The sequence below is a fragment of the Triturus cristatus genome, chromosome 2_2 (assembly GCF_964204655.1).
Source record: "Triturus cristatus chromosome 2_2, aTriCri1.1, whole genome shotgun sequence".
NCBI classification, from domain to species: domain Eukaryota; kingdom Metazoa; phylum Chordata; class Amphibia; order Caudata; family Salamandridae; genus Triturus; species Triturus cristatus.
Window position 1 is genome coordinate 711,148,562 of NC_140582.1, and position 23,028 is coordinate 711,171,589.

At 43.1% G+C, this 23,028-nt stretch overlaps 1 protein-coding gene across 7 annotated transcripts in view; it reads right to left on the bottom strand.

Moving 5' to 3' along the window:
* Positions 1 to 23,028, bottom strand: part of CENPU (centromere protein U) — a 620,628-nt gene that overhangs the window by 182,554 nt on the left and 415,046 nt on the right. For all 7 annotated transcript variants that reach the window (XM_085641915.1, XM_085641914.1, XM_085641912.1 and 4 more), the window contains exon 10: positions 8,833 to 8,953. In XM_085641915.1, coding sequence (XP_085498041.1) covers positions 8,833 to 8,953 — 121 coding nt within the window. The remainder of the gene's footprint in view (positions 1 to 8,832; positions 8,954 to 23,028) is intronic.

Below are 23,028 nucleotides of genomic sequence, written 5' to 3' on the forward strand. Positions count from 1 at the left end.
TCTAGGACTTCAGGAGCCAGATTGCCAGGTTCAGCTGTTGCGGATCTGGGTGCTGAATCTCTCCATGGTTCTGCGTCAAATGCGCGGGTTTGATCCGCAGCCTTTGATGCGGCACCACGGAAAGTTCGAGAAAGGTGGTGTACCATGGTTGGCGTGCCCATGTTGGAGCAACCAGGAAGAGTGTTAGTGAGTGTTGTCTGAGTTTGCGTGCCACCAGCGGTATCAATGGTGCTGGGGGAAAAGCGTACGCAAATCTGCCGGACCAGTTCATCCATATCGCATTGCCCTGCGACTGCGGATGTGGGAACCTGGCGGCAAAGCTTTGGCATTTTGCGTTTTCGTTTGTGGCGAATAGGTCTATCTCTGGATGACCCCACTGTTGGAAGTACGGTTGGAGTACTGACGGGTGTAGCTCCCACTCGTGCATCTGGTGGCTGTGTCTGCTGAGCAGATCCGCCATCTGGTTGTCCTTGCCGGGGAGGTGTTCCGCCATGAGGAATATGTTCCTCTGAATGGCCCACTTCCACATGCTCTGAGCCAGATGAGACAACTGTGGAGAGTGTGTTCCTCCCTGCTTCTGTATGTAGTACATGGCAGTCATGTTGTCCGTCCGGATCAACACGACTTTGTTGCACAAGTGTACCTTGAATGCTTTCATTGCCAGGAAGATTGCCATCAGTTCTAGAAGGTTGATGTGCATCTTCTTTTGTTGTATTGTCCATAGTCCCTGCACTGTGTAGTTGAGTACATGAGCTCCCCATCCCTGGAGAGACGCGTCCGCCGTCAGTATTATTTGTGGAACAGGCTCTTGGAACGGTCGGCCCTTGCAAAGGTTTTGTGGATTCCACCAATGCAGAGAGTTGTATGCCCGACCGCTCACCAACACTAGGTCGTTTAGTTGCCCGTGAGCCTGATTCCATTGACGAGCTAAGCACTCCTGAAGCGGGCGCATATGTAGTCTCGCGTGTGGGACTATGAAAATGCAGGAGGCCATCATGCCTATCAACTGCATGAACACTCGCGCAGGAAGGGAGTGTTGGGGTGTGAACTTTGAAATCAGCATTTGCATGCTGTTGATCCTCACTAAATTTGGCTGAGCTGTGGCTGCCAGAGTGTCTATGGTCGCACTGAGGTACTGTTGTACGTGTGCTGGTTGGAGATGTGATTTTGGGTAATTTAGTGAGAATCTCAGATTGTGAAGGAGGTGAATGGTGCGGGACATGTGGCCGGCACATTGCTGGGCTAACTGTGCCTGAACAAGCCAGTCGTCCAGGTAAGGGTAGACGTGAATATGTTGCCTCCGTAGATGTGCAGCCACTGTAGCTAGGCACTTTGTGAAAACTCTGGGTGCTGTTGTCGCGCCGAAGGGAAGAACCTTGAATTGGTAGTGCTGCCGTTGAATAGTGAACCTGAGATATTTTCTGTATGAGGGATGAATGGGTATGTGGAAATACGCATCTTTGAGGTCTAGCGTGGCTAGGAAGTCTCCCTGTTTGAGCAGCGGGAGGACTTGTTGTAGGGTGAGCATGTGGAAATGCTCTGAGAGAATGTAGCGGTTGAGGGGTCTCAGGTCTAGTATAGGTCTGAGTGACCCGTCCTTTTTTGGTATTAAGAAGTACAGGGAGTACACCCCCGTACCTTGCTCGTGGACGGGTACGACCTCTATTGCGCCTTTTTTCAGCATACTTAGCACTTCCTGCTGTAATAGTGCTAAGTGCTCTGAGGACATAGGACGGTGTTTTGGCGGTATTGTGGGTGGAGTGGAGGATAATTCTAGGCAGTAACCATGTTTGATAATATCTTTGACCCACCTGTCCGTGGTGATGGTGTTCCACGTGGACAGGAACCTTTGTAGCCTTCCCCCAACAGGTGTTATGTGGTCGGGAGGAAGGGAGAGGGCGTCACTGTTTGTTCTTGGGGGAGGACCTGGTATTGCCGTATCCGCGTCCTCTGCCCTTTGTGCTGGAGCCACGATATCCACCCCGGGTGTTTTTATCGTAGGTACCTTGTGTGTTGCCCTTGTTGTAGGTTTGCTGTGACCCCTGTCCTCTACCTGCTCCTCTATTTCCGGGGCGACGAAAGGAGCCACTCCGAAAGGTCTGCGTTTGGAGAGCCCCCATGGACTTTGCAGTGTCTGTGTCCTTTTTTATTTTTTCTAGGGTGGTGTCAACTTCTGGTCCGAATAAGTAGTCGGGGTTGACCGGCTGATTGAGGATGTTATTTTGAACCTCAGGTTTGAATCCGGAGATTCGTAACCAGGCGTGTCGTCGTAGCATGACGCTGGTGTTTATTGCTCTGGCAGCTGTATCTGCGGCATCCAGTGCACACTTAATGGATGCGTTCGTGAGGAGTTGTCCCTCCCTGATGAGGAGCTCTGCTCCCTCTTTGTATTGGTCAGGGAGATGTTGGAGTAGGGTTTCTAATGTGTCATAGTGTGCGCGATCGTAGCGAGCTAGGAGCGCCTGGGTATTGGCAATACGCCATATGTTAGCTGCCTGGGCTGCAACCCGTTTGCCGGAGGTCTCTAGCACCTTGGACTCTTTGTCCGGGGGAGGAGCATCACCAGTTGTCTGCGAGTGCGCCCGTTTGCGAGCATTAGCGACTACGATGGAATCCAGAGGCAACTGGCCTCTAATGTACGTAGGGTCCCCAGGTGCCGACTTATATTTCTTGTCGATCCTGGGGTTTATTACTCTTGCCCTGGTGGGTTCTTTGAAAATGTCCTTTGCTGGTTTGAGGACACCCTTCAACATGGGCAGAGTTTTGATATTCCTTTCTGAGGATGCAAAAGTATCCATTAGAAAATCATCCTCGATTGTGTCAGAGTGGAGTTGCACACCATGATTGGCCGCAGCACGTTCAATGAGGGCGTTGAATGCGGCAGTGTCCTCTGTGGGAGACGTTTTCACGCCATATAGCTGCGTGTCCTGTGTATCCATAGCTGCACCCGGGTCTACAGGGTCATCCCAAGCCTGATCAGGGTCCTGTTGGCCTTCAGGGTCCATCTCCCTGGGGTAGGGGACGTCGTCACCCATGTAGTCCTCCAAAACGTCGGTTTCGGAGGGTGTCGGAGAGAAGGACTGTGGATCTGGGTAAGAGGTATGGAGACGTTCGTAAAGAACTGGTTCCGAATCCGCTGGCAGCTTTTTCTTTAGCGGGATCCGGTAGGAGTCCAAAGCTTGCTCGGAAGGTATTCTCCGCTTGTGGAGCATAATTCTGCCGGTGTCGGCATCGATGATGTGGGACGGTGATGTCTCCGTAGGAGAGCGTTCGGCAGGTGTGATCCTAGTTTGGGTGACACGTGTTCTGATTTCAAACAGTTTGGGCGCCGTGGATGGCGGCAGGCCAAAAGTGATGTTGGGTGTTGCTGGAGAAGCTTTTTGAGCTTTTTTCGGCTCGGAGCCCGACGTGTCCTGGAGGGCTGCCTTTTCTTTGATGGGTTGCAAGGACGCTGCAACTTGTCGCACCTGGAACGCCGACGATTCTTTGGCGCCGAGCGGTTCTGTAGAGGCAGGCGTGGACTTCTTCGGGGCCACGGGGTCATCGAGTCGAGGAGAGGTAGTAGCTGTCGACGGCGTCGATGATTGGGCCTTAGGTGCTGCTTTCGAAGTGGTGTGCGACGCAGCGGCCATTTTGACCTTTGTGGCCGGAGCAGATTGTTTCGGTGCCGGGTGCCGAGGCGGTTTGGCGGTACCGATGGCCTTTTTCCGTGTGTCGGCGCCGACGTCGGCTGCTGCGAGTTCGGCACCGAAGTCCCGTTTGGTGCGGTCGGTGCCGACGGAATCGTGTTCGGAAGCGGGGCTGGAGGGTAGGTTCTCCACGCCTTCCACATCTTCGTCCTCGGCGCTGAAGATGTTGGTTGGGGCCGGTGCCGCTTGCTGCGCTTCAAGTCTCGCTGCTCGTCGATTCCGGAGAGTCTTTTTGGATCGGAATCGGGCACAGGCCATACATGTGGATTCGTCGTGATCCGGTGAAAGGCATTTGTTGCACACCGGGTGGACGTCGACATGGGGATATTTCGCATTGCAAACAGGACACCGCTTGAATGGGGTCCTCGATTCCATCGTCGATGTGGGGTCGATGGTCGGATATGATGCGAAAAAGTTGTTTTTGAAGTCAGTAAACTAACAAGTAACTGTCGATACCGATCGGGAACAGTACCGACGCGAACTAAAGGCCTTTTGGCCTGAAAAAAAGTTTTCCCTAACTTGAGTCAAGATAAGCACATCCGAACCCAATGGCGGAAAAAAACAATCTGAGGATGGAGAGGATGCCCATGCGCACTGTGGTCCAGGGGAGGAGTCACCTATCTCAGGATACTTTGAAGACTCTTCCAGGACAACAACGTGCAAACATCCGGACCCAACACTAGGCGGCGATCTATGCACAGATATGAATTCAGCAGCCCACATGCCTCGAACAAACTATCTACCACCCAATGGCTCCCAGGGAGGCAGGTGGGCGTATGTAAATCTATAGGACTACACGCCACAAACAGATACTTTCTGTTCATAGTATGTGGAGTGGACCATGTAGCTGCCTTGCAAATGAAAGCTATGGGAATGTTATTCAAGAAGGCCATCGGTAGTCTGGGCCTAGAAGGCAACCTTCTCTTGGCTTTGAAGTAGCAGTTTTGGATGCACTTGACAATTCACCTGGCTTTTGGTAGAGGATGACACTAATAAGGTTTGGCAAGAGCAACAAGGACTTGTTGAGTTTCGCGGTAGACTTGGTTCTGTCAATGTAGTAAATAAGGGCATATTTTATACCAAGTGTGTTATTTGCTCCTTCAGCTGTCGAGTCTGGTTGAAGGGAGAATACAAGAAGCTCAATAGTTTGGTTGAGGTGGAAGGGGATATGAGTTTGGAGAGGAATCTGGGGCTAGTCCTAAAGAAGACTGTTACTGACCTGAAAGAAAGGCTCTTCTAAAGTGAGATCTGTAGCTCGGTAACACGTCTTCAAGATGTGATGGCGAAAGGGTTGGAGACCTTCCAAGAAACTGTACAGGGCATGAGGATAGAAGCTCAAAAGGAGGGCCTATAAGTCCAGTAAGAAATACATTGAGCTTCCAGACCTAGTCTATAGGAACTCTAGATGGGATGAATCATTTGAGCCCCTACATAAAAGCGTTATTGACGGGGATACTAAACAAGGACAATTATTGCCTGTTATGCATATAAGCAGCAATGGCATCCAAGTAAAGGCACATAGAGGTATAAGCTAAATTTGAATTCTATAAGGGAAGGAGGTGACAGGCAATATCCTGAACTAAAGGTTTAAGAGGGTCCAGGTGCTTTGATGAGCACATTTTTCCACTTGGCAGCTTACAAGGCGAGCATAGAGGCCTGCGTGCTTCTTTGAGAATGTTCATGCATTCTTGAGGGTGATTGAGATAACCAAGCTCTAGGACCTCATGAGCCAAATTGCTGGACAGAGCTGCCTGGCGTCCAAGTGTCTAATCTTGCAAGTCCGAATGTCTGATGAGAAGGTCTGCAAAGTCGTTGTGCACACTATGAGGTGTATCCAATGGTGAATCACCCAATGCCAAATACTCTGCACCAGTGCTTACAACTGCAGGGATTGAGTGCTGCCCTGCCTCTGTAGGTAATACATTGCGGTGATATTGTCTGTTTTTATAAGAATCACTTTGGGTCTGATGACATGAATGAAGGCTTTGAGAGCTAGCTGGAAGGTCAGAAACTCTAGGTGGTTGATGTGTAGGCCACTGATGCAGTGGCCACAAGCCCTGAATGGTCAGATCTGGGAGATGCACTCCCCAACCTGAAAATGAGGCATGCAATGTGATGGTTACTTATGGAACGGTGCCATAAAGGGCTGAATCTGCATCATGTAATTGTTGTTCCACCAATGCAGAGAGTGAAAGGTGCTGGCCCTTATCAACACTGAATCTTCGCTGTGACCCTCCGCCAGTGACCACTGTGCTGAAGGGGATTCATGTGCAGTCTGACATGAGGAACTGTGGCTATAATCCCTAGGAGGCACATTACTATTCCGACCGTCAGGCGACAATGTGGCTCTAAAAGGTGCAGTAACTGTTGGAAAGCATTTACTCTGGCCTGGCTGTCTGGCTGGCTGGCCTCGTCAGTGATGGTGTTAAGGTAGCCTCTTGGAAGGAGTGTCTCTGAAGGGGCTGGAGATGGGATTTGATCGCATTAATGGTAAATCCTAACTTGTGTAGGAGGGAGATGGTAGTCTGAGTGTGCATTAGGCACGTGTTTCCGGGCACACTTGATCAACCACTCGAGAAGATAGGGAGCACATGAACACCCAAGCCTTCGGAGATGGATGGCTACAACAGCTTGGCATTTGGTGAACACCCTTGGGGCTGTGGTGACTGTGAATGGCAATACTTTGAACTGATAATGTTGATCACATTCCACGAAGCGTAGGTAGCAGCTATGAGTGGGACTGATGGTTATATGAAAGGTGCCCCTCCAGATCCAGAGAAGTGAAGAAATAGCCTTGCTACAGCAGCAGGATGACAACAGGGTAGGTATATGGAAGTGTTCTGAAAGGATGTACCTGTTGAGGGGCCAGAGGTCCATTATAGGTATTAGAGACCTGTCCTTTTTAGGGCTGAGAAAGTAGAGGGAGTACAACCCCTTGCCACGCTGCTTAAGTGGAACTAGCTCTATAGCACTCTTGCTTTAGCCATAACAGTGCCCTTTATTAATTTTCTCCAGCATCTCATCAACTTTTGGCCCAAAAATTTGTTCCCATCGAAGGGCAGGTTGATGAGATGCTGCTGGACTTCTGGCTTGAAGCCAGAGATGCACAGCCAGAAGTGGAGGCGTCAAATAATGGAAGCAATAACCCCTCTAGTCGAAGTGTTGGCTGTATCGAGGGCACACAGAATAGTGGCATTAGAAATGAGTTTCCCTTCCGCTACTATCTCTTCACCCCTTTTCTTTTAACTGGGTGGAGGTGCTGGAGCAAGTCCTCTATCTCGTGCCACTGTGCTCTGTCATAACGAGACAGGAGGCTCATGGGATTGGCAATGCACCAGTGGGTTGTGGCACCTACCACCACCCTCTTGCCCACAGTGTTAACCATCTTACTCTCTTTATCCGAAGGGGAGATTCACCTATAGCTTATCCTGTAGCTTGCTTGTGGGCAGTGGCAATCAAAGGTGAGTCCGAAGGGACAGGCCTTCTGATGTAAAAGGGGGTCAGAGGGAGAAGATTTATATTTTTTCTTTATTCTGGAAGCAACAACCCGGGATTCATTGGCTCTTGAACATCTCGTGGCAACTTTGAGAATTCCTTTTAAAATGGGGGGGACTGCAGCAATGCTCTGTCCTAGATAGTATATCCCCTAAGAAGAACTCCTGAGGAGTTGTGTGTATTTCAACCTTGTGGTAGGATGCAGCACGCTGAATGACCCAATGGTAGGCAGTAGTATTATCCGGAGGAGGAGACCTGACTGGGACATGCTCATGGTCGGGGTCCCCAGGGTGCTTGTAGCCTTTCTCAAGGGTCATCAGTGTGATTTGGGTAGAGATTGACATCAAAGTTCACTGAAGGATAATAGGTACTTGGATTGTCTGAGTCCGAAAAGGATTGTAGTGACCCCTGAGAAGAGGATGAAACAGGGGGTGGTTGTTGTTGGTGGTGGTGGAGGTACTGGAGGTGAGGTTTGAATGGAGTTCGTGGGCTGTTGACTGTCTTGGGCGCTGAAGGTTCTGAAGAAGGATTTGGCCAGGAGTATCCGTTAGCCTACATTTTTGAGCACCGCTGAGCTGGGGTAGGTACAAATCTTTCCAGTCGGTGGATGGATGACAATAGTCTTTTGTCGCTTGTTGAGCTTGTTTTGTAGTTTTTAGTACGAGTCTGAGTCTTCGGATCCTGCTGTTAAGGTCATTTTCGGGGGGCCTCAAAGTGGGTTTGAACACTTCGGCACGGAGGTGTTTCCTCAGCCACTGAAGGGGGTTGAGCATCTTGGATGGATCAAGTCTTGGCTCCGTTGCCTTGCTTCAATGTCAATTATAGCCTAAAGGTGGTGGTGCACCCGGAGGTGGCAGTGGATGGTGCATAGGGCTAGATGCCAGCCCTCATGGAAACAGTGCTCCACCTGGGTGTGTGGCCTTTTGTGTAGTCTATGAGTATGTGTGTAAATATTATTCACAACAGTTTGCATCGTCTTGGTGCGCAGGCCGGTAGTGAGGGAAGTGGACGGAGCACATTGTTTTAATTTTTCCCTCCTTTTCCAAATATACACAAGTCCTGTTGAATATGATCCTAATACTAAAGTCCTGTATGGCCTCACTTGTCTATATTATACCCACTGGTGTTTGTTTTAATTTTTTACCTTAGATGCATTTTCTTATGTTTGAACTGCAGTATAATGTGGCAGCAGCCAGGTGACGTCCTAGGAAATGTAACATGAAATTTATAAAGGATGTAAGGCCCACTCTAGCTTCAATACAAAAACATGCCGGATAATGTTGGAACCTGTCGCTTTGATACACCAGAACAGTATCTCAAGCCTAATCCGCCACCAACCCCCCTCCTCCTGACAAATAATAATATGATGTGGTGTTCTGCACATTGCTGTGATGTAGACATAAAATGATAATCTCTGAGAGGGAATTGTGTCTGTTTCTCTGAAGTTCTATTCAAGTCAACAAACAGGCACCTGTAAATACAGTAATTAATATTTTGCATACATTAACTGTCCAAAAGCAAGCATTTAGTCACTATAGGCATGGACGACGCCAACAAACCTACAACACTCTACCATCAATACAATCGAGAATACTGAGATTTTTCTTCTACACATTTTCAAAAATGATAGTGAAATAAATGTATTTACTTGTAGCTGGTTATAATGTTTGAGAAGTTATCCAAAACAATATCCAACTCAGTGATGTCTTTTGTGGATCTCTTTGTGCCATCTGGACACCAAATCTTCAAAGAAACATTATTACCTTGAACTGGAAGAAAAGATTTTGTTTAATATTTTCATGTAACATCACAAAAAAACACTATTGCACTGCAAGTCTCTTTCAGTTTTTGGACCAGAGATACCTACATTGTTCAACTGCTCTATTTCAGAGAGGGAGAAGTAATGGTAGAGGGAGAGAAAGAGAGAGAGAGAGAGTGAGAAAGAGAGAGAGAGAGAGAGAAAGAGAGAGAGAAAGAGAGAGAGAGCGAGAGAGCGAGAGAGCGAGAGAGCGAGAGAGCGAGAGAGCGAGAGAGCGAGAGAGCGAGAGCGAGAGAGAGCGGCATCTCTGGGACACTAATAAAGGACGACTACTTCTGAAACAACTGGGGTACGATGTTGGATTACAATAAAAAAAGCAAAAAGTCTAAAGATTCTAAGGATGATGCTGCTTCCAGAATTCAGAGAACTAGATAAGACAATGGACTCAGCAGCAAGTAGGTAGCATCTTGTCCAGAGCAGGCATATCATGAGTTTCTGAAAGGCATAAGGTGTATTCCTTAGTAAACCAGGCTCTACACTGAGGATTAGCAAAGTGAAACATAAAACACCAACTACCTCTAAGAGAAATTTACACTGCAAATATTTGTCATCCACCAACAGCAGCTACTCTCAATTTATTAAAAAGTAAACATTCTAAGGTAGAATGTTCTTAACTTTCATATCCATATGGAGAGAAATGATAACACAGAGAGAATCCTGATGAAATAAGCACCCTGGAATTTGTATGAGAGCACAATCATAGAACTAATAACACAGAAAAGGTTTTATTTAAGTGAAGTGACAGTGATCCAGCGGGTTACCAGCAACAGATACTCCAATACCATATACTCACCTGGGCCCATAAACACACATACACACAGTCTAGTAAAACAGCTGGAGTCAATTATTGTATGTGTCTAAAGTCAAGATTAGTTTACTTTCATTTCTAACTAATCTTTTCACTGATCAAAAAGTTCTTTCCTCTGGCCTCTGGACCATTAGTTGAACTAGTTGATGGTGAAATTCCATTAATAATTTCTTTTATTACCAATGACATAACCACAGACTCGGGGAACATTTTTAATCTTTATCTAAATTACTTGCAGTGAACCACCTCAAAGTACAGTACAGTCTCCTTCACTCATAGGAAGGAAATTCAATGACTCAATCATCAAACACATACATTATACCTTGCTATGACTTATACTCAGAAAGGAGAGGACAAAGAGAGAACAACATCTGCACATTCAAGAAATAATATTTACCTAGGATGGTGTGAAAACCAACGCCCTGGCCAAAGGGCTGGTAAGGGTCCCCCGGGAAAGAGAAGGCAAAAAAGACTTCAGGACAGGATTGATGCCCTCTCTAGCACCAACGCATTCGTAGTACCCCTCTCTGACACTCTCTTCCTCCTCGAGATTCTTCTGCGATCTTCTTCTAAAATCAATCACTTAAGATAGATGGTTCTGCATTCGATTCTTCATCAGCATCTCTCGTCACTCCGACAGCATCCCGAGCTCTGCAGCATTCAGCAAATCTCTGTCTGACTAACTACCTAAAGCTACCTCAATTATACCCTTCGATATTCATGTAACACCCATTAATGTTTCAATATCGTAAAATACTAACTCTGATTGGACAGGCAAGGGGGGGAAAGATCATCACACCATGCTTATATGTCATCTTAGTCTATCACTCTATTGTTCATAAATCCAACCCCTTAATTTTTATTCCAAAACTTTATTCCCACCCGTATTCACATCTCATTAGATACATTTGTTTTATTTAGTCATGATCATCCATTCATTCAGAGGTCTTCAGTGCTTGTTCCCAGGGTATGTAACTTTTGTGTCCTTGGATCGCATTCTAGAGTATTGTCACTTCTTCCGGCTCAATCTCACCAGGCATGCGCGGAGGTCATATGTCTAACAAACTCTGGACTCATACGAGAGGCCCAAATTCATACTAATAAGAAAGTCAGAAAGACCAATATTAATTTCAAGAATAAATGGTTTCACTGTATACCACCCATCTCTACTCTAATCCCATTTACTTATTAATGCTTTTACCGCGTTAGCATTAGTAAAATAGCTTGGTTTAATTTCAGCAAAGCAGATGCCATGCATGTGAGCTTTCAATCCGCCATGTTAATATTTTCTGCACATGTGCAAGAAATTCCCTCCAAGCGACAGCGCGTCATACTGCATAGATGCAGTTGACGCATGCGCAATAAAGATTTCCCGTTAGCAGCCATTTTAGAATTTCGCTTTACTTAATACATAATTAATACAATGTTAGAGAGTTAGATGAGAGGTTTGCTTCTGAGCAAGTCTCTTTCCTACAAGTCCTTGCTCCATCAATGGCATAGTACATGCTTAACGGAGAATTTGCAGTAGAAAATATTTTTATGCGCTATTCTGAGAATGACAAGACAGCAAGAGGAAAGCATGCAACAAAATTCTCTTGCTCACCGTTAGTTGAAATAGAAATTCTGTATTGTGGGGGGCGTGGCTTGGCGCTCACGGGTTATGGCGGTGCCTGGGTGAGGTTCTCCGGCGCGACTTGGTGACTTTGCGCCACCCGTTTTTCCTCCGTGAAACAAAGATCAGCTGTAGATGTCAGAAAAGGTGCGGATACTCATGCGACCCCTGCCGGGTCTAAACGAAGCCGAAATGTGGTGTTTTTTATCAAGTAAGCCCCTTTCTGCTAAACGTGATATCGCGGCCGCCATTTTCTTTTGATCTGCACCGGCGGTGCTCTCTACTCGTGAGGAGTTGCTGGTCCTGATTTGAATGACGACCTCATGAAGAACTTTTATAAATAACGTATCTGGGCAAACGTTTCTCCTCAGCTACCTGCTGGATTTATGGATTCACAGCATGTTACTTGGTTTTATGTGGTCTTGATCTGCTGACTGAGAGAATTAAATATTGGCACCCATTTTGTGAGTTCTCGTCTCCAAATCACTTCATTTGAGTCACCAATGCTCTTCATAACAATGCTTTGTTTTAGATTTCTTTCTCTTCTCACTTCTTGAGGTAGTTTGAGGTCCTGGCTAAATAACCTCTTTACTCTAAGTGAGGCAATTCATTCATAATATATTTTAGACGCTCGCTTTGTGCCTCTTTCCAACTTAACCTACGTGGATCTGATAACTCTGCTCATCAAATAGGAGTTGTTTTAGACACAACTCTGACTGACACATTTAAAAAAATAAAATTTAGACATATGGGTAGAACTAAAAGGCACTACTTTTTTTTATTTTTTTTTAAAATATATTTTATTAATTTTTCACCACAAACACAACATCCATAGTTGTAGCACATTATTGTCAGGGACACAGTTCTTGATACATTTGCATTGGTTCATATCCATCATCTGAACTTGCTTACACGTTATAATCTGTATTATGCTGTTCTCTCAGTGCCACCGTCTATTGAATAACAACCTCAATTTACAGTCGCACTATAACATTATGCATCTTTGTGTCGGCCAAGATCTGCGCTCCCCAAATTACTTGTCACCCCCATCCCTTTACCCTCCCTAGCCCCATCCACCGGCGTGTTCTGGTTAACATGAACGAAGAAGTATCAATTTTCGTAACTTTTCCGGGTTGCGCGGCTCTCTTACTCTCCCAAAATGGCAACCTGGCCTAGGTCATTCGTAATTCCGCAACATTGTCCCCTGGATCTACCGGAACCCCGTCATAAGCTGTCAATCCAGGAAGTACCCAGCGGTACATCCAGTGATTCATTATCCGATTTTGGTTCGGGCAACATCAGCAACGCGACCAGAGCCTCCCATGCTTTTGCGGTTTCCAGTGCCTTCTCATTGTTCGCTCTCCTAGCTTGCTGGAACCTAACCACACTATCACTAGCCGCCCAAGAAGTGAACTGCACCCTCCAACACTCAATGTTGGGTCCTTGCCTGGCTTTCCATTGCCTCGTTAATTCCCTTTTGGCTAACAGCAACCCCAGGTCTAAGAACTTACTCGTGACTTTCGTCCGCGCCGTGTGGGGAAACCAGTGTAATATGCATGCTCCTATGTCGGGTTCTATCTGCCTATCCGTCACTCCACACAGTACATCAACCACCTCCTCCCAATACGTTCCTAGCTGCGGGCAACTAACTAAAGGCACTACTTCTACGTAATTGAAACCTAAACATATCTTTCTCAAAGATGCAAAAATGTTCTCTGCATACTCCAAGTTGGAAGACTCCTTGCTGCCTTTATATCAAAGCATGGAAACAAGTATGGATCCTTCTTTAACACCTGCTGGGAAATCTGTAACTAAACGTCTAAAATAGAACCCTCCTTCTCCGCCTAAACCAACCTCACCTGTTTCCATGGAGCTGCTACTGGATGAGATCAGAGCTCTTAGACCCTTTATGGAAGAAACCAACACCAAGTTACAAATTCTCATTGACAATTGGTCTCAACTTGAATCAAGAGTAACCACAGAAGAACATAATTTCTCATCCTTCAGGGACACAAGTATACAACGGTTACCCAACTTCAGTCTCAAGTATCTACACTCCAACGACAGCTCGAAGACCTCGAAAACCGCAACAGAAGAAATAATCTACGGATTTACGGTCTGGCGGAAGGAATTGAGGGATCAGATCCTCTTACTTTCTTTAACTCTTTCCTTCCTAAGGTTCTCCATTTGACAGAAAGCATGTTACTTAATATTCACCGAGCACACAGATTAGGTCGACCTCCCTTAAACACCTCACCTTCACAAAGACCAAGAGGTGTAATCTTGTACTTTCTAGAATATACGGATTTGTTAAAGGTTTTATCAGCAGTCAAATCCTCCCAGCGAATCACTTGGTCTAGTTCAACTTTATTCTTCGCGCAAGATTATGCCAAGGCTACTGCAAACAGACGCAAAGCATTCCTCAATATGAGACCAGAGCTTAGGTCATTGGGTGCTCGTTATGGCCTTTTCCACCCCTGTCTTTTTAAGGTCACCTACAACAACAAAACAACTACCTACGAGGATCCACTGCGGTTTCAAAGCTTCATAAACTCATGCAATCCGATTGCTATGGACGCTTCAAGACCTTCATCCTCAAATATCACCTGATTTTCTGCTTGCTCTTAGAATAAGTTTTGTTGTCTAGATCTGCATAAGATTTCCTGTTTTAAACTTACTTCACCAGGCTGCATCGTTCAGATTTATTGATGTTTTATTCACTGTTTGTTTAGCTATTTAAATGTTTCCTCATGTTATAGAGACTCAAGACTACCATACCTGTTGATCCCTCTTTTTCCTTTTCTTCTTTTAAAATTAAATCTCTTCTCTTCGTTTCCACTGTTTTGTCTACAGTCATGGCGTGATTTTCCCCTGGTCTGGTCCAGTCCTGCTCAGGCGTCCGTCTATTCCATGTGGTTCCACCTACCCCTACCTACACACTCCCTTTTTTTTGTAGGTATGTTTTTTGTCTTATCCTTTGTTTTTTGGTTTGTTTCGCATTCTTTGGTTTATTGCAGATTTGGTGTCTTTAACAGTTCCATGTTCTCTTGTACACCCATGTTCATCTTCTTTTTCTTCACTGTACAATCATATTTAACTATTCTTTCATCTTTTTACTATTTACCTATTACTTCTATACTCCTTTGTATTGCAATGTATGGCTCGCATCTCTGGCCCCGATTATGATATGTTTTTTCTATTCCTCTTTACTCAACCACTTTTCATTCTATCTTCCCTTCTCTTTCACTTTATTTTCTTTTTAACCAATTTGACTTTTGCTTTATTTTTCTGTTTCATATTTCATCTAATAAGTCATGCCTCTGAAATTGATTTCATGGAATGTTAGGGGGTTAAACTCTCCTATTAAAAGACAGCGAGTTTTATCCTACCTAGTTAAATTAGATGCTGCTATATTTATGCAAGAAATGCATCTCACTGAAGCTGAATCCGTAAAAATGAAGAGGGGTTGGGTGGGAGAGATTTGTTTCTCTCATGGAGATGGCAAACGTAATGGAGTCATGATTCTTTGCCGTAAAACACTTCCAGTTAAACTCCTATCTAAACAATCGGATGGTGACGGTCGTTGGTTGAATGTTAAACTGCGGTTAAATTATGTTTTAGTCTCTCTTCTTAATGTATATGCTCCTACGGGAGGGAACGCATCATTTTGGCATGCATTGGCGAAGCGAATTACTCATTGTGTTGAGGACATTTTATACTACCTGGGGATTGTAATCAATTCTTTGACCCATTTATTGATAGAAATTCCAAAGTAGCTTTTGCCCCAAATAAATCCCAAAAATCTTTCGTTCACACCATTACCCAACATAAACTTCTTGAAGCATGGCGGTTATGTAATCGTACCACCAGAGAATATACCTTTTATTCTCCAATGCATCAAACTCAATCAAGAATAGATTATATTTTTGTTTCTCACAATCTCTCGCAAACCCTCATGATCGCAGAAATTGGACCTATTCTTTAATCAGATCACGCTCCTGTCTTAATTGGCCTTGATTTGTTACCTAAAGTTAATGTCCACAGAAGATGGCGTTTTATTAACTCCCTTCTTCTGGATTCGGCATTTACAACTTCCTTCACAACCTTTATTAATGAGTATTTTGCGATGAACCAATGTGACTCTGCCATTCTCAACTGTATGGGATGCTTTTAAAGCTTCAGCAAGAGATTTCATCATTGGTTATACTGCTAAAAAGCGAAAAGATGCGCGTAAAATTGCCAACGATCTCTTTCAGGACATTAAAAGATCAGAACATTCATACTATACTTCACATTCGAAAGATTGCCTCGCTGCCCTTATTGATGCCAAAATGCAATTTAACAGTAAATCCACAGAAAATGCCTCTCTGTACCTATTGAAAGCTAGCTCAAAATTCTATGGAGGCAAAAATAAAGCAGGGAAAATATTAGCTAATTATTTGAAAATTAAACACAACAAGTTAAATATAGACTCCATATATGATGACCATCCTGATTTAAAATTTAAAGATTTAGATATTTTGAAACAGTTCTCCTTATTCTATACTTCACTATACACTTCTGAAACACAATCTACAGAACATTCTTTGTCACATTTTTTTTCCACAATTCAAAAACCCCAACACACTCCAACTGACTTATCTTCCCTGGAATCAGAATTAACACAACACGAACTTTTGAAAGCACTCCAAAGCCTCACAAAGGATAACGCTCCAGGTCCTGACGGCTTTACTGTTGAATTGTATTCTCACTTTCCAAACTCCTACTACCCAAATTACATTCCCTGATTAATGCTTTTCGTTCCCTCAACAGCTCTAATGGCTCTTTTTCAGAAGCCCACATATGTCTCATTCCTAAGGAAGGCAAAGACTCAAAATATTGCAAAAATTATTGGCCTATATCCTTAGTAAATATTGACTACAAAATATTTTCCAAAGCACTAGCTTTTCGCTTAGATACCTATCTTCCAAATTTATTGGGTAAAGAACAATCTGGTTTTGTTAAAGGGAGATTTATAACAGACAATACACAACTTTTCTTCAATGTTTTATCAATATCTTCCCACCTCAAAAAATCCCTCGCAGCTATAGCATTATATGCGGAAAAAGCGTTTGATAGGGTTGAGTGGAATCATTTATTTTATACTCTTAAGTGTTTTGGTTTTGGCCCCAATTTTTTGTCTTTAATATCCCCTCTTTACTCCAATCCACGAGCTGCAGTCTGTGCCAATGGACTGATCTCCCCATTCTTCGATTTGGGTAGAGGAGTTCGACAAGGATGCCCTCTCTCTCCCTTCCTTCCTTTTCAATTTGACCTTGGAACCATTCCTTTCTAAATTGCGTCAGAATCCAAATATACATGGTTTCCAAACACCAAGCTCCCACATTAAACTCGCAGCATATGCTGACGATATTTTACTCTTCTTGTCACAACCAGAGAACTCAGTTCCTGCTTTCCTAGAGGAAGTAACGTTATTTTCCACTGTCTCTGGCTACAAACTAAATAATTACAAATGTGAAATTCTGCCTTTAACTAAATATACCTTCAAATCAGATTTGAGTACCTCTAATTTCACATGGAGCCCTAATTCCAATAAATATTTGGATCTACATTTTACTCCTTCTATAATGGAGACAGTAGCTTTATGTATGAATAAATGCATTCAAAAAATTTCAGACTTAACGACTAAGTGGCACCCGCTCTATCTTGGTGGGGGCGCTTAGACACTATTAAGATGATGTTATCTCCTATAGTCCTATATACTATTTCCAATATTCCAGTTTCTATTCCTGCAACATTTTTCAAGAAGGTCAATTCTATCCTTTCCTCCTTTTTATGGAATAATAAGAAATCCTTAATGTCTTTATTAAAATTGACTCGCCCTAAGCAAGAGGGTGGGGTCAATTTCCCCGATTTCCCGACATATCAAAGGTCATTTCTTTTACGTCAAGCTTCTTTTTGGTTGCTTGATTCTATAGAAGACTGTCCTCTCTGGGTCTCAATAGAAAGTCAATTTGTATCTCCTTTCATGAATATCTTTCCTTCTCACGCAAGCCACAATCCCTTTCCACCCCCATAATAAAGCTCACCTCCAAACTTCTAGAGTCATCCTTTCCTCTTTCTCACACACCAACTATAGCTTCTTTTCTCAATTCACCAATTTGGCACAACAAGAATTTGCTAATTCGGAATAAACTTTTCTACTGGAATTCCCGGAGACAAAAAGGTTTATTATGGATACATCATTTATTTTCAGAGTCAGAATTTTTACCTTTTCCCTCACTCAGACACTCATTCAATTTGCCTGCCTCATTTTACCACAAATATAATTTGCTAAAAGATGCTGTGATGGACACATACACTAAACTTATCAACACATCTGCTATCTCTACTATCTCAGACACTTCTTCCCCTCTTCATACCTTGCTCAACACCAAACCTAGAGCCTCTACTATATATATGTATTTGCAAAGTAAGCATATTGATAGAGAGAAAACCAAAACAGAAGAGGCATGGGAGGCTAATTTCCAAACTTCCTGGCCATTATCCCTTTGGCATAATATTTGGACTGAGATAAATAAATCCTCTAGGGCGGTGAACATAATGCAAACCTTGTTTTTTGTATATAACAGGCTTTTACTAGCACCGACTACACTATGTAAGAGATTTCCGACTCTGCCAGATACTTGTTGGACTTGTTCCTCTCCAAATGCGGATTTATTTCATATGCTGTTCTCCTGCCCACAGGTACACTCTTTCTGGAAGCAAGTATGGAACCAAATTAATTTAATTTTCTCTACTAAATTTTCTTTTGCCTTCATTCACATATTTTTAGGAAGTCTTTTCCTCTATTTGGGAAAATATTACAATTAATGTTAGGATTATCGATTTATTATAGCAGTTGCATTTCAGAAGATTACTACAAATTGGAAGGACTTCACAAAACTCTCTTATAAGGCCAGGCGGTACGCTGTCTGCCATAATCATAGATTGGACACTTCCTTTGTTTACCCTTTAAAATTGGCAACTAAAAGATTAACCTTATGGTCAACTGTTACTACTTACATTGACGCAAGTGCAAAAAGAAGCTTTCAGTTAAAGCCATCTCAGCAAGAAGTCCCTAAACCACCTTGATTCCCCTAATTGTTCCTAAGCTATTTTAGATTTCAATGTTGTTATGGTTACATCCATAATATTTTGTTTTTTCGAATTTTAGGCATTAGTCTAATTCATGAAATTATAACTGTAATCCTTTTACTTTATAATGATAAGAGATGTTATTATGTATTGTATTTGGACACCTCTATTCTTCTCAATAAACTTTTCTTTTGAGCTTAAAAAAGAAAGTCTGTATTGCCCCCATAATATCCATCTGCGTTAACGTGTTACCTAGCTAGCCATGAGGAAAGTTGGGATAAATATATCTGTACATTTGTAAGTGGGTTTGGAGAAATGTAGCCCAGCCATATTCCTTCTTCGTTTTCACAGTTTTGAGGTCCTTGTACATGACCACACACTGCAGACAGGTTTTATAGAGGATGACATATAAAATACATATACATTTATCGGGACACTGCCCCGCACGTCATAGAGTATGAAAGATTGCTCTTTTCTGCTTATAACACATGAATACTCTCTTAAAAAAACTATGAGGATTCCAGGGTGTAAAAACAATCACCCTTATGCATCAAGCCAAAATCCAGTCGGTAAAATACCGAATCCTTATTAGCTCCCGGTATTAAGTAAAAAATACCCAATCCCAATGCATCAACCCAAAAGCAGAAATCGGTATTTAAGGAATCCTTAAATAGCGATTCTTTAAATAGGGATTCCTTAAATACCGATTCCTTAAATAGCGATTGGATTTAAGGAATCCCAAAGTGAGATTCCTTAAATGCAATGCATCAAAGTTAAAAAATTAGCGATTTCGCTAATAAGGGGAGCAAATTACCATGAAGATGAACTGCATGGTAATTTGCAAAAACTTTGAAAAATGCACTTTTGTGCATTTTTCAAAGTTTCATGTTGCGCACACACATGCCCTTAGAGCATGTGTGTGTGCAACATATGTGCACATATCATTTTCAGGGGTGCAACAGGGTGTCCTTTTGACACCCTGGCACCCTTGAAAGTGCTCCAGCTATTAGCGATTCGGTAATACCGAATCGCTAATACAGAATGGCTTTACATTCATTCCTATGGGCCTCCAAGCCCATAGGAATGAATGGGTAGGTATTCCTTATTACCGATTCGGTATTACCGATTCGGTAATAAGGAATGTTAAGGAATCGCTATTTGAATAGCGATTCCTACATGCATAGCCTTTTGCTATTCCTTATTAGCGATTCCTTATTTTTCGCTAATAAGGAATCGCAAATGCTAATGTTGATGCATATGCCCCAATATCACTTGTCAACAGGACGGACGCAAGATAGTACAAAGACATAATCCACTCAAAACAGGAACCTGCCACATGGCTGCCTCAGAGACCGCAATACCGTAATATAATAAATTATCTGGTTCTTGAAAACAAAAATGAAAATCCAGAGTACTAGTTTGTTATACCCCAAAAGAAATAAACAGATTCACATCTCTTCGATGCTGAACGTTTGTGACGATCAACGAAGGTTTCAGAGGTAACAAACATTAGAAAGGCCAACACAGGCGTTCTGTGACTGTCCATGAACATGTGGGATAATTCAAGGCGAACAGCACTGTTACTATAACTAGTTGACCCTTCACTTTGAACTTCATTATAAAATAAAGCGTGGCTCAGGCCCATTTGAAGATATGCAGGTTCATATTCTATCCATGCTGTGAGCTTACTTAGGACACTTTGTAAGGGATTTCTGCAATCTAGTTTCACAGTTTCATTGACAAGCCAAAGACCTCTGAAAGTTAACATCATGCATGGACTAGAGAACTCTTACATCCAAGAGTAAAAAGAATGATCAGTGTAACTTAACTTTATCGTTTTATTGCCCAAAACTGCTCACCGTTAAATTTGATAAATTAATCCAAGAGTATAATTGAGGTACATATGGGCAAGATTCTGTGTGAAGGAATGCTCAAACAAACATATGGTTACATCAAAAGGAAAAGGTTACTCAGCACAGAACATTACATACATTTACTCCGGCCTTTTTTTAAATAAACACGTTTTATTAAGTTTTAACTGACAGGAGAGGGTTACAGCCATTTATAACATTACTCATAATACATAATGTAGTGCGGCTGATTAAGGAGTGGTGGCATCCAATTTGATCATAATAAAATACTCCCACCAGGGCCCCCATATTTTGTTCCGCTTTTGAAGACATCCACACACCTGGCATATTGACTCCTCAATTTGAAAACTTAAGGCCCCCTCTCCACCACTCTTCGATTAGTTGAGCATGGGGTGGATCTCCAGTATTCAGAAACATCCCTCTTAGCCATTAGGGCCCTAATCCAATAAAGAGTCCAGGTCCATAGGACTCACCCATGTCCTTCATGATACACAGGATCACCATCTTGAGATACAGATCTACTTGCCATCTCAGCATCATCACAAGACCATAAGCAAAGCTCTGCAAGTATCTTTTTTTAACAACATATACCAGGACCACAAGTACGAAGTCTCCTGATGCAGCATGACGCCAGAGACATATAGAGGAGAGCTCTCTGTCTCTCCTCAGCGTGCCATTCTCACTTCCTGCAAATCATAGTCTGTGCGTAATTTGTGGCGGTCGGCACAATTGGGCCAGGAATACCCTCATCTTCCCACCTCCCTTTCAGCAGCTTAAATGGGAGTAAGCGCTGAAAGATGATTTGTTTTACATTGGCGTCTGTAAGGCTACTGGTAAAAGCTCATAAAACCTTCTAAAGACAGGTGTAGAGGTGAGATGTTAAGTGAAACACCATGGGCATATTCGTTGAGGTCAAAGGTTTAGTCCAACTCGGCTTAACATGAAACAAGACGGCTCAGCTCCACTCCATCAGCCATCCGAACAAGGAATGCTGCAGAGTGGAACTATGCCATGGAACCCCATGGAGAATTCCATGTCACTCGTCAACCTTATTAACATAAGAAAGCACAATCACAACAACAGGGCAGGACAAAGAGGTGGAGATAAAGTGATACTATGTGAGCCAAGTTCAGTAAAGGAGAGAGAAAGAAAAGATGCATACAAATTAAACAAGCATTTGCAATGCATTCCGTCTCGCCTTTGGGACCTTATATGTATTTAGCTATGCAGCACATTAGCCTGGCTGCTGAAACATCTACTGTTCTTTATTATGGAGGGAAAGTAAGCACCAAACTGCGTGACACGCCAGGTATGGGAACACATGGAGAGAAATATTGCATTTCAGTGGGAAAAGGTATAGTCCAAAGCTCTATTTTTTATATAAAATCAGGGCCTTCGGTGGTTAGATCACTGAAAATACAAGATTAAAAAAAATATATATTATTGTCTACGGCTGGTGTAAATCAATTTCTATGGACTGGAATTTAGAGAATGCTAAAGTGATTCTGGTATTTTAGTGACCTCTGCTGGTCGTTTTCTATCAAGAAAGTTAAATCAAGGCAGCTGCCAGAAAAGAAAAAAAAGAAAGTCCCTCAGCAGAAAGCAATTCTGGGATTTTACGGACCTCTACTGGTCATTTTCCTTCAAGACAGTTAAATAGAGGCAGTTGAACAAGCAGAAAGCAATTCTGGTATGTTACTGACCTCTACTGGTCGTTTTCTATCAAGACAGTTAAATAGAGGCAGTTGAACAGACAAAAAAGTGCCTAAGCAGAAGCAGACAATTTCAAAAGCTGATCTCCAGAGCCCACAAAGTACATACACATATAAGTATATACTAAAGTATATACAAAAGGTCTTGAATGCTCGACCTAAAAATGGGCAGAGACAGCAGCAAATAGGGTGCATGGGATAAAGGCAAGATAGAAAAATTAAAGAAAATAAATAATCGTAGTGCTTAGAATGTGAAAACGAGGAAATGCAGAAGGAAGTAAGGGTGAACGCAAGGAAAGGAGCAATGATGGAAGAAAATATTAAAGGGAGGAACGAAAGGTGAAAGACAAAATGAAAAGAAGGAAGGATAGGCAAAAAACAAAAAAGAAGGGAGAAGTGCAAGGACTGATGGATGAAAGAGTGGAGCAGCAGGTCAAAGGATCAGTCGGTAAAAGGATTCATGAAGGGGGGGAGGCAAATGGTAGAATGGACAGATGAGTGAAAGATGAATGGCTAGAAGAGTAAAGGGATGTATAAACCTATGTGTGAAGAGCCTGGTCATTGGATGGATGACAAAATAAAAAGGTGGGTGAAAGGGCTGATGAATGTGTGAATAGCTGGATAGATGGAATTTCAACAGTTGGGTAGAGTAATGAAAGGAAGGACGTAAAGTTGGAAATTTGAAAGGATGATTGATGGATGTTTGGGTGGGTGGATGTATGGTTAATTGAGTGGATTTAAGGATGAAGCAACCTAATCTAAAAATGGTCATGTCTAATTGCTTCCCTTACTGGTGTCATTAGAAGTTTGGGTCAAAGCGGGGGTATTTTAACTTTATGGCTACCCCCTTGGGTTTGCACCATGTATACTCTGTTTTTCCTGACG